This window comes from Aptenodytes patagonicus, chromosome 13, assembly GCF_965638725.1.
Source record: "Aptenodytes patagonicus chromosome 13, bAptPat1.pri.cur, whole genome shotgun sequence".
Lineage (NCBI taxonomy): Eukaryota > Metazoa > Chordata > Aves > Sphenisciformes > Spheniscidae > Aptenodytes > Aptenodytes patagonicus.
Window position 1 is genome coordinate 7,025,837 of NC_134961.1, and position 10,860 is coordinate 7,036,696.

Here is a 10,860-nt window from a genome sequence, read left to right on the forward strand (position 1 = left end):
AGGAGCGGACCGGACCCGCCCGCCGCCCCCGCCCGCACTCACCCGCGCGTGCCGGCGCGCCCCGCAGCCCCCGGCGCGGCCCCAGCCAATGGGGGCGCGGCCCCAGCCAACGGGGGCGCGGCCCCAGCCAATGGGGGCGCGGCGCGACGCGGCACCGCCCACCCGCGCTCGGAAGCAGAACCCGGCTCCACCCTCCCGCCGCGTAACGTCACCGCCGGGGCGCGGCCGGGCGGTGAAGGGGGCGTGGCCGGGCGGGGCGCGCGGCCGCCGGGTCCCCCCGCCCTTCCTCCGCCAGCGCCGCCATGGCGGCCACCGGGGTCCTGCCCTTCGTCCGCGGCGTCGACCTCAGCGGCAACGACTTCAAGGTGCGGGGGGGAAACGGGGGGCACCGGGGGAGGGGAGGGCAGCCCGGCCCCAGGCCCCCAGCGCCGGGCGAGCCGCGGCCCGGACGCCGCAGGGCCCTGTCAGGCCCGGCCCGGCCCCGCAGGCTCAGCTCGGCCCCCCCGGCCCCCTGGGGCCGGGCGATCTCGCCCCCCTGGCCCTGCTGCTGGCCCCAGACCGGGGGTGTTCGTCTAGGGGAGCCTTGGTCCCTGGCCCCATAGGCACCATAGGGCCTGGCGATCCCTGACCCCCCAGCCTCTGCAGCCGGGCAACCTCCGCCCCCCCAGCCCACGGGGCTCCGGAGAGCCAGGTCATGTTGGTCCCCCAGCTCCCAGTCCCACAGGACTGGGCGATCCCGGCCCCCCCAGCTCCCAGTCCCACAGGACTGGGCGATCCCGGCCCCCCCAGCTCCCAATCCCACAGGACTGGGCGATCCCGGCCCCCCCAGCTCCCAGTCCCACAGGACTGGGCGATCCCGGCCCCCCCAGCTCCCAGTCCCACAGGGCTGGGTGATCCCGGCCCCCCCAGCTCCCAGTCCCACAGGGCTGGGTGATCCCGGCCCCCCCAGCTCCCAGTCCCACAGGGCTGGGCGGTCCCGGCCCCCCCAGCTCCCAGTCCCACAGGGCTGGGTGATCCCGGCCCCCCCAGCTCCCAGTCCCACAGGACTGGGTGATCCCGGCCCCCCCAGCTCCCAGTCCCACAGGACTGGGCGATCCCGGCCCCCCCAGCTCCCAGTCCCACAGGACTGGGCGATCCCGGCCCCCCCAGCTCCCAATCCCACAGGACTGGGCGATCCCGGCCCCCCCAGCTCCCAGTCCCACAGGACTGGGCGATCCCAGGCCTCCCCCCGACCTCGGCGTGCTGGTCAGACTGAGATCCCCAGATCCTCACCCCATGGGGCAGGTGGTTTTCTCACCCTCCTCCTCCTCACAGGGCGGCTACTTCCCGGAGCACGTGAAGGGGATGACCAGCCTGCGCTGGCTGAAGCTGAACCGCACGGGGCTCTGCTACCTGCCCGAGGAGCTCGCCGCCCTCCAGAAGCTGGTGAGCGGCACGTTTCGGGCAGGGGATGGGCCTCGACGGCTCCCGCTGGGGCTGCGGGGTCAGACGGGGCCCTGCGCGGCGGTGCCGAGCGCCTGGTGCCTGCCAGCCTCGTGGCTCATCGGCGGATGCTCTGGTGTCTAATAATAGGGCTGAGCTACGACGTGTGGTTGAAATTGGATGCAGGAGCTCTTAGGAGTGGGGTTGAGACAGACTTGTACTGGGCTTCACCTTGTTTTCCTAGAAAACCAGACTAAAAACCATGCTTAGATCCTCCGCTCTTTAATAGAAGGGAAGGGTGAAGGTTTAGTATGGGGAGGATTAAGGTTTTGGTTTTTTTTTTCCTCCTCCTTTGCTAAAAGATATAAAGAGCGGTAGCTGGCAGCTGCCTGGCTTTGTTTTTTGGGCGGCTTGAGTTTCGTGCACGACCAGGCCCTTGGCGGAGTGCATGGCTAAGCTTCGCTTTGGCGGTGTCCTGCAGCACGTTACGGACATCGTTAAATCGGTGTCAGCCAAACGCAACGCTTTAAACGCTGCCAAAAGCCCTCGTCACCGTGCTGGGTGCGCCCTGCTCGGGCACAGCAAGCGGGGAAGCCCTCCGTGCTGCTCAGAGCTGCGCTCCCGCCAGTCCTGCCGGACGCTGGGGGACCGCGGCTAGACTTAAAACCTGGCACCTCGCCCACCGTCTGCCAATTCCTCGTTTTCCTGAGCAGGTAACAGCTGGGCTGGTGATGCCCGGAGGAAAACAAAAATTTCCCCTGGGCCCTGCTCCAACCTTGCCGGTCCCCACGCGTCTGCCCGTTTCCAGATCACCCAGGGAGAAGCGTTTCCAAGGACTGGGGTCTGTTTGCTTGGGGACTGGATGGGACTGCCACAAGCCAGCTCGGTGGCAACCCAGAGCACCCCGAACCCTGCAGCAGGGCTGGGGTGTCTCAGCCAGGTCTGCCCCAAGGGTGCAGAGGCAGCGTGGGCACGCTGGGGCCAACCAACCAGTTTGAGACTGGGAGCACCCCAAGCAGCCTTGTGTGGGTCAGGGCTGAGCTCACCCCATACCTCCGCAAGCCCCCTACTCTCCTGGGATCGAGGAGCCCCCACATCAGTGCGGGGGGCCCGACTGCCGCCCCACGCAGCCCCGGCTCCTCTCTCTGCTCACTGGGGTTTGTCTGGGGCTTCCCTGCAGGAGCACCTCTCCGTGAGTCACAACAGCCTCACTACGCTCCACGGCGAGCTCTCTGGCCTACCCTGCCTCCGGGTAAGTGTCCCCCTCCCGCGTCCTGCCTGCATCAGGGCATGGTGTCCGCAGGCACCTTTCAGCCGGCCCCTGGCTCTGGGGGACGCGCAAGGATCGTCCCTGGCCACCCCAGGGGGCTCAGCAGGTGTAGAGCTGGCGGGTGGCTGCAGTCGCGCCTCTCTCTCCCCTTTCAAGGCGATCGTGGCTCGTGCAAACAGCCTGAAGAATTCGGGAGTCCCCGATGATATCTTCCAGCTGGACGACCTCTCGGTGCTGGTAGGTGCGGAGTCTCCTTGGCTAATGGGAGAGCCAGCTCAGGCTCCCGGGTCCCACTCCTGCACCTCGGTGGCCCCTCGTGCCCCTTGGGGAGCACGGTGGGGCTGAGGAGCGTCCAGGGGAAAGGTGCAGGGAGTAAATCAGGACTCAGCGCTGCCCGGCTCCCTTCGACTTTCGGGTGCCCAGGCCATAACTAGCTTCCCCGCAGCAACGACTCCCATGCCCTTTCAGCGCCAGTCCTTCTGAACCCACGTCCAAGCACCAAGGAAGCTGGCCGTGGGCAGGATAACCCTGTGGCAATGCCTCCTTTAACGGCTGATGCTGCGGGCTGGGCTCCCCGCGTGCTCGTCCAGCTCGTGCTGCTGGGCCCCGGTCCGCAGCGCAAGGCCCAGTGTGGCTGTAGGCAGGCCATGCCCCCAAAGGTGCCCCTCGGACCTTGGGTTTGGATGGTGGTTGCTGGATGCGGGGCAGAGGGTGATGCCTGCTTTGCTCTTCCGTTTGCCCCAGGACCTGAGCTACAACCAGCTCACGGAGTGTCCCCGGGAACTGGAGAACGCCAAGAACATGCTGGTCCTCAACCTTGGCCACAACAGGTGGGTTTGGGCCAGGGCAGCCATCTCCCCCTGGCCGTGGCCACCTCCATCCATCCATCCATCCATCCATCATTCCCCTTCACTCCCGGTCCCGCTCTCTGCCCCTCGCCGGGAGGGAACCGAGGGCTGGTGCAGGTTCTGGGTAGCCCTGAAGATCCCCATATCCCCGCAGCATCGAGACCATCCCCAACCAGCTCTTCATCAACCTGACGGACCTGCTCTACCTCGACCTGAGCAACAACAAGCTGGAGAGCCTCCCACCGCAGATGAGACGCCTGGTCCACCTCCAGACCCTCATCCTCAACAACAACCCCCTCCTGCACGCGCAGCTCCGGTAAGACCCCGTTTTCCAGGCTGGATCCCGCAATGCCGGGGCTGGGCTGGGCGCCTGCTCCAGCCCTGACACCGTCTCTGCCCTGTGTTCTCCGTGGCCCGCAGGCAGCTCCCAGCGATGACGGCCCTGCAGACCCTCCACCTCAGGAACACCCAGCGCACGCAGAGCAACCTGCCCACCAGCCTCGAGGGCCTGGCGAACCTGGCAGGTAGGGCCGGGGTGCCCAGCCCCACGGCGCACGGGGCCCTCCAGGGGTCCTCTCAGCTTTGGCCTGGGTCCGGCCGGCGGCGTCACCCCGTTGTCTTCCCCCAGACGTGGACCTGTCCTGCAACGACCTCAGTCGTGTCCCCGAGTGCCTCTACACCCTGGGCAGCCTGCGGCGCCTCAACCTCAGCAGCAATCAGATCACGGAGCTGTCCCTCTGCATCGATCAGTGGACCCAGCTGGAGACCCTCAACCTGTCCCGCAACCAGCTCACCTCCTTGCCTGTATGTCCCTGCCCGTACGTGGCGTCCCTGCCCGTGCCTCCATGCCACTGGGTTCTCCCTCACCCTGCCATCTCCTCCTTCCCCAGTCGGCCATCTGCAAGCTGACCAAGCTGAAGAAGATTTACCTGAACTCCAACAAGCTCGACTTTGATGGGATCCCCTCAGGCATCGGCAAGCTCGCCAACCTTGAGGAGTTCATGGCGGCCAACAACAACCTGGAGCTCATCCCCGAGAGCCTGTGCAGGTAGGGGAAAGCCCCCAGCTGGATCTGCTCTGTCCCCGAGAGGGGACACGGAGGCTGCGTTGTGACGGGGTGTCACCCTGGCCTGGCCCTTCACCAGTATCTCTGTGTCCCACAGGTGCTCCAAGCTGAGGAAGCTGGTGCTGAACAAGAACCGCCTGGTGACGCTGCCAGAGGCCATCCACTTCCTGACGGACGTGGAGGTGAGAGCCCAACACCCCCTCCACCACAGCCCCAGCCTGTCCCTGGGATCCCAGGGCTGTAGGGTGGGACGGGGTGAGGCGAGGACAGGGGGTCTTGGGGCCAATACACGCAGTCTGGCACACGGTTCAGCCCAGGCAGGTGATGGATTCGGGGCTCCCTCCACATCCCCTCAACTCACCGAAACCCAAGGTGTGCCGGAGGTCTCCCGTCCCCCCCCACATCCTCAGTGAGCCCGTGCTTCGGAGCAGTGAGGTCTCCCGTACCCTCCTCGGCAGATCCTGGACGTGCGAGAGAACCCCAACCTGGTGATGCCCCCGAAGCCGGTGGATCGGACGTCGGAGTGGTACAACATCGACTTCTCCCTGCAGAACCAGCTCCGCCTGGCTGGAGCCTCCCCGGCCACCGTCGCGGCCGCCGCGGCAGGTAAGCGTGCAGGGACGCGGGGGACAGCCCCTGCCTCGGGCAGCGCCCTGGGAGAGGCTGGGAAATGAGCCGTGCCCCATGCAAGGCATGGGTGTCCTGGCTGCCTCTCACCCCATCCCCATGTCCCCAGGGAGCGGCACCAAGGACCCGCTGGCCCGCAAGATGCGGCTCCGGCGGCGCAAGGACTCTGCCCAGGACGACCAGGCCAAGCAGGTGCTGAAGGGGATGTCAGACGTGGCCCAGGAGAAGAACAAGAAGATAGAGGTAGGGTCTGGGGTGGGAGAGGGTCCCCGAGTGGCACCGTGGTGCCCCTGGCCCACCCCGAGTGCCCCCAGCTTAGTGACCTGTCCCCGTCCCCGCAGGAGAGCGGGGAGGCGAAGGCGCCGGACCTGAAGACGCGCCGCTGGGACCAGGGCCTGGAGAAGCCGCAGCTGGACTACTCGGAGTTCTTCAACGAGGACGTGGGGCAGCTGCCCGGTCTCTGTGTCTGGCAGATTGAGAACTTCGTGCCCACGCTGGTGGACGAGGCTTTCCATGGCAAGTTCTACGAGGCCGACTGCTACATCGTGCTCAAGGTACCCAGGGGGGACCGAGGGTCACCCATGTCCCCAACCCAGGGCCACGGCCGTCCCATCTCACACCCCGTCCCTCCCCAGACCTTCCTGGACGAGAACGGCTCCCTCAACTGGGAGATCTACTACTGGATCGGGCAGGAGGCCACACTGGACAAGAAGGCCTGCTCTGCCATCCACGCCGTCAACCTCCGCAACTACCTGGGGGCTGAGTGCCGCAGCATCCGGGAGGAGATGGGGGACGAGAGCGACGAGTTCCTCCAGGTGAGGTTGACCCCCGGCCCCCCCGTAACCCCCAGCCCTGCCTCTCCCACCCTCACCCCCTCCCTGTCCCCAGGTCTTCGACAACGACATCTCCTACATCGAGGGTGGCACGGCCAGCGGCTTCTTCACTGTCGAGGACACGCAATACGTCACCAGGTACCGCTGGGGCCAGGAGCTGGGGGGATGCGTGGGGCAGGCGGTGCCCCACGTCCCACCGTGGCTGTCTCTCCCCCAGGCTGTACCGTGTCTACGGGAAGAAGAACGTCAAGCTGGAGCCGGTAGCGCTGAAAGGGACATCGCTGGACCCCCGGTGAGGAGGGGGAGCAGTCAGGGGGACACAGGGTCCCTGCGGAGGGACAGGGTGCTGGCAGGGTCCATCCAAGACATCGTAGCTGCAGCTCTGGGGTGAAAATTGGCCATGCCAGCGCCTTTCTACAAGGATGTGGGTCCAAACCCCACTTGGCAGCCCCAGCAGCTGCCAGCGGTGCCCTGCTCCACAAGGACCCCCGGGGTGGGGAGGATGCTCGGCGCACCCCACTCTCTCCTGACTGTCCTCTCACCTCTGTATCCACCAGGTTCGTCTTCCTCCTGGACCACGGCCTCAACCTCCTTGTGTGGCGTGGGAGCCAGGCCACGCTGAGCAGCACTACCAAGGCCAGGTAGGGCTGGTCGGGGGGCTGGGGGTGCAGGGAGCCCACCTGCCACCTGACCCGCTCCCGCCGCAGGCTCTTCGCCGAGAAGATCAACAAGAACGAGCGGAAGGGCAAGGCGGAGATCACGCTGCTCACCCAGGGCCAGGAGACCCCCGACTTCTGGGAGGCGCTGGGGGGACAGCCCGAGGAGATCCGGCCCTGCGTCCCCGATGACTTCCAGCCCCACAAGCCCAAGCTGTACAAGGTGGGGAGCTGCCGTCCGCGGGGCCGTCGGTGCTGCTGGGGTCCTGCAGCCCCCCCTTACCCGTGTCCCCCTCCCCTCTGCAGGTCGGCCTGGGCCTGGGCTACCTGGAGCTGCCCCAGATCAACTACAAGCTCTCAGTGGAGCACAAGAAGAGGCTGAAGGCTGATCTGATGCCGGAGATGCGCCTGGTAGGATGGGCCGGGGAGGTTCTCCCAGTCTGAGCAGTAAGACTGGTTTCGTGCCCCCTCTGCCTCCAGCTGTGCCCTGGGAGAGGCAGGTTCGGCCAGCGGGGCCCGGGTGGGGGACGCTTTGCTCTTCCCAGCTGTCTTTTGGGAGCAGGCAGGGCCTTTTCCAGCCAGGAAAGCCTGCGGGTGCCTGACCTCCTTTTCCCTGCGGTGTCCCCAGCTGCAGAGCCTGCTGGACACCAAGAGCGTGTACATCCTGGACTGCTGGTCCGACGTCTTCATCTGGATCGGGAGGAAGTCGCCGCGGCTGGTGCGGGCGGCGGCGCTGAAGCTGAGCCAGGAGCTGTGCGGCATGCTGCACCGGCCCAAGCACGCCATGGTCACCAGGAACCTGGAGGGCACCGAGTGCCAGGTAGGGCAGCCCACGTGCCAGGGAAAGGGCACGGACCCCCGGGGCAGCGGTGCCAGGGAGGGAGACGGGGGCACAGACCCCTCGGATGGAGTGCTGGGTGCCAGGGAGGGTGCTGTGGCCCGGGGGTGCGTTACCTGCTCCCCAATTTAGGTGTTCAAGTCCAAGTTCAAGAACTGGGACGACGTCCTGCGCGTGGATTACACCCGCAACGCCGAGACGGTGCTGCAGGAGGGCGGCCTCGCCGGCAAGGTCCGCAAGGATGCCGAAAAGAAGGACCAGATGAAGGCCGACCTCACAGCGCTCTTCCTGCCCCGCCAGCCCCCCATGCCCCTGAGCGAGGTAGGGCTGGGGACCGTCCCGTGCGTCCCCCAGCGGCGCTGGGCCGGGTACTGACGGAGGGGCTGGGGTGGCCGCCGGCTGACGGAGCGCTTGGGGCCGCAGGCGGAGCAGCTGATGGAGGAGTGGAACGAGGACCTGGACGGCATGGAGGGCTTCGTGCTGGAGGGCAAGAAATTCGCTCGCCTGCCCGAGGAGGAGTTCGGCCACTTCCACACCCACGACTGCTACGTCTTCCTCTGCAGGTGACACCCGGCTCGTCCCCTCTCCGGGGCTGCTGGACCCCCTCGTCCCCCCGTCTCCCTGCCCAGACCCCCAACCTGCCCCATCCCTCGCATCACCCCCTGTTCCTGCCCTCAGGTACTGGGTGCCGGTGGAGTACGAGGAGGAGGAGGAGAAGAAGAAGAAGGGTGAAGGCAAAGGGGAGGAGGAAGGTGAGGAAGAGGAGGAGGAGAAGCAGCCCGAGGAAGACTTCCAGTGCATCGTCTACTTCTGGCAGGGCCGGGAGGCCTCCAACATGGGCTGGCTCACCTTCACCTTCAGCCTCCAGAAGAAGTTTGAGAGTCTCTTCCCCGGCAAACTGGAGGTGACCCCGCTGCGTGCTCCTGGGGGGTGACACAGGGTCCCCCAGCTTTGCCTCACTTCTCCCCCCTCCCCTCTCTGACCCCCAGGCAGGGGATGGCAGCGGAGATGGGGGCTGGCGGGGGGGGGGTGCAGCTGGGGCTTGGGGTTGTGTTTGGGGGGTCCCCATGGCCCTGCTGACACCCAGCCCTGGCCAGGTCGTGCGCATGACTCAGCAGCAGGAGAACCCCAAGTTCCTCTCCCACTTCAAGAGGAGGTTTGTCATCCACCGGGGCAAGCGGAAGGACAGGGCCAGCCCACCCCAGCCCAGCCTCTACCACATCCGCACCAACGGCGGGGCCCTCTGCACCAGGTCAGCCCTCCCGCGGGCTGCTCCGGGCCAGGCAGCACCCATGGGTGCTAGCCTCCCGGCAGGGTACGCACCGGTGGGCACGGCTGCCCGATCTCTTGCTGACTGTACCTGGTGGGCTTCTTTTCTAGGTGCATCCAGATCAACACAGACGCTGGTCTGCTCAACTCAGAGTTCTGCTTCATCCTCAAGGTACCGCTCATGGCTGAGCATCCTCGGGGGTGCTCGGCCACTTGCCCCCCCCCTCCCCCCCCCCGCTTGGACAGCCCTGACTGTCTGCGCTCCCCCAGGTGCCCTTTGAGAGCACGGACAACCAGGGCATCGTCTACACCTGGGTGGGCCGGGCGGCCGACCCTGACGAGGCCAAGCTGGCTGAGGACATCATGAACCACATGTTTGATGACTCCTACAGCAAGCAGGTGAGCGGGTGGGGGCACAGCGGGGCTTGATGCCGGCTTACCTGTGTGGCAGTGACCACCAGGGCGGGGGACGGCCGCGCTCAGCCCCGTCCCTGCCCTCGCAGGTGATCAACGAGGGAGAGGAGCCCGAAAACTTCTTCTGGGTGGGCATCGGGAGCCAGAAGCCCTACGATGAAGACGCCGACTACATGAAGCACTCCCGGCTCTTCAGGTGGGTCCTGGCCCAGGTGGGGCTGCTCAAGCCTGCACTGATCCCCTTCCTCGTCCGGCAGTGCCCCGGGCCACGCTAGCCTTTGCCAGGGGCTCAGTCCTCCCAGGCTAGCCGGGGCACGGCTCCCCACGACAGGCAAAGCCCCTCTCCCAACTCTCTGTCCATCCCTGGGCATCAGCCAGCTGAAACGGAGCTTCTCCATCACATCCCTTCCTTCTGCCTGAGCGGAGTCCTAACAAATTCATGTCTTTGATGCAGTCCCCTTCTCGTTGTCCCCGCAGGTGCTCCAATGAGAAGGGCTATTTCTCCGTGTCAGAGAAGTGCTCTGATTTCTGCCAGGATGACCTGGCTGATGATGACATCATGCTGCTGGACAACGGGCAGGAGGTGAGCCGGGAGCGTGAGGCCGTCCTGGGTCCAGGTCCAGGGGGGGAGGGGCCGGATCCGCCAGTGGCTCCGTCGGCTGAGCCTCCTTCCCGCAGGTCTACATGTGGGTGGGCACCCAGACCAGCCAGGTGGAGATCAAGCTGAGCCTCAAGGCGTGCCAGGTAGGGCCTCCCTCCTGCTTGCTGCTGGGGCGGGGGGAGGATTTGGGCTTCATCCCCCCCCTTCCACCCCCTTGGGGCCCTGATCCTGCCCCGTGCATGGCGGTGCAGAGCTCCCAGCAGCCCCCGAGCTGGGGGACGCCAGCCCCAGAGGTGGGCGAGGGCCGGGGACCCCCCACAGCTGTGCTCTGCCCCAGGTCTACATCCAGCACATGCGCTCCAAGGACCCCACGCGTCCCCGCAAGCTCCGGCTGGTGAGGAAAGGCAACGAGCCCTGGCCCTTCACCCGCTGCTTCCACGCCTGGAGCGTCTTCCGCAAGCCGCCCGCCTAAGGGCCGGGGGCACCCAGCGCTCCGGTTGCAGCCCCTCCCCATGGCACGGCCGGACCCCCTGGCACCCTGTGCTGCCGCACACGCCTGCTCCCAGCCAAGTTTGACCCTTGGAGCCGCTTCTCCCCGAGCTGGGGCCAGCGGGGAGCACGGGGGCTGACTCTCTGTCCCCCCTTCTCCCAGCACAGGGCCCAGCTCAGCCCCTTCCCTTCGGAGGGGGGGCGGATACGGGGCAGTGCGGGTCCCTGTTATACCCTGCTTGGGGACTGCCCCAAACCAGTGCCGAGCTCCCCCTGCAACTGGGGGACAGGAGTGTTTCCCGGTTTGGGTGGGAGGATGCTTTGCTAAAAAGCACTGCGGGGGGGGGGGGGGGGGGACACGACACACGGACGAGGGGCTTTCAGCCCTGGGCCTTACAGCCGGCCCCGCTGTCCTGGGGGGACAGACCCCCAGCAGGAGCCGGCCCATCGGTATCATATCAATAAAGGCTGCACTTCTCACCCCAAGGCCGTGCCAGGCTCTGACTGTGCCCATCTCACTCCCAAGT

General features: G+C 66.7%; 1 protein-coding gene across 1 annotated transcript; it reads left to right on the plus strand.

The window, feature by feature from the left end:
- The first annotated feature begins 272 nt into the window (after positions 1-272).
- Positions 273-10,684, plus strand: FLII (FLII actin remodeling protein). Its single transcript, XM_076351433.1, has 30 exons — positions 273-365; positions 1,315-1,425; positions 2,603-2,674; positions 2,849-2,929; positions 3,437-3,522; positions 3,695-3,856; positions 3,961-4,064; positions 4,169-4,344; positions 4,431-4,588; positions 4,704-4,788; positions 5,065-5,212; positions 5,343-5,476; positions 5,575-5,787; positions 5,869-6,048; positions 6,122-6,204; positions 6,284-6,358; positions 6,624-6,707; positions 6,774-6,945; positions 7,029-7,133; positions 7,351-7,542; positions 7,693-7,881; positions 7,984-8,123; positions 8,239-8,464; positions 8,658-8,812; positions 8,941-9,001; positions 9,100-9,228; positions 9,333-9,439; positions 9,721-9,826; positions 9,922-9,987; positions 10,182-10,684. The coding sequence occupies exons 1-30, from the start codon at positions 303-305 to the stop codon at positions 10,314-10,316; spliced, it is 3,798 nt and encodes a 1,265-aa protein (XP_076207548.1). The 5' UTR covers positions 273-302; the 3' UTR covers positions 10,317-10,684.
- The last annotated feature ends 176 nt before the right edge of the window (positions 10,685-10,860 follow it).

Bases quoted from the DNA above. Each gene is read 5' to 3' on its own strand.
- FLII (XM_076351433.1), top strand. From the start codon at position 303: ATGGCGGCCACCGGGGTCCTGCCCTTCGTCCGCGGCGTCGACCTCAGC. The intron at 8,813-8,940 runs GTCAGCCCTCCC...CTTCTTTTCTAG, and splicing joins GGCGGGGCCCTCTGCACCAG to GTGCATCCAGATCAACACAG. The intron at 9,988-10,181 runs GTAGGGCCTCCC...GCTCTGCCCCAG, and splicing joins TGAGCCTCAAGGCGTGCCAG to GTCTACATCCAGCACATGCG.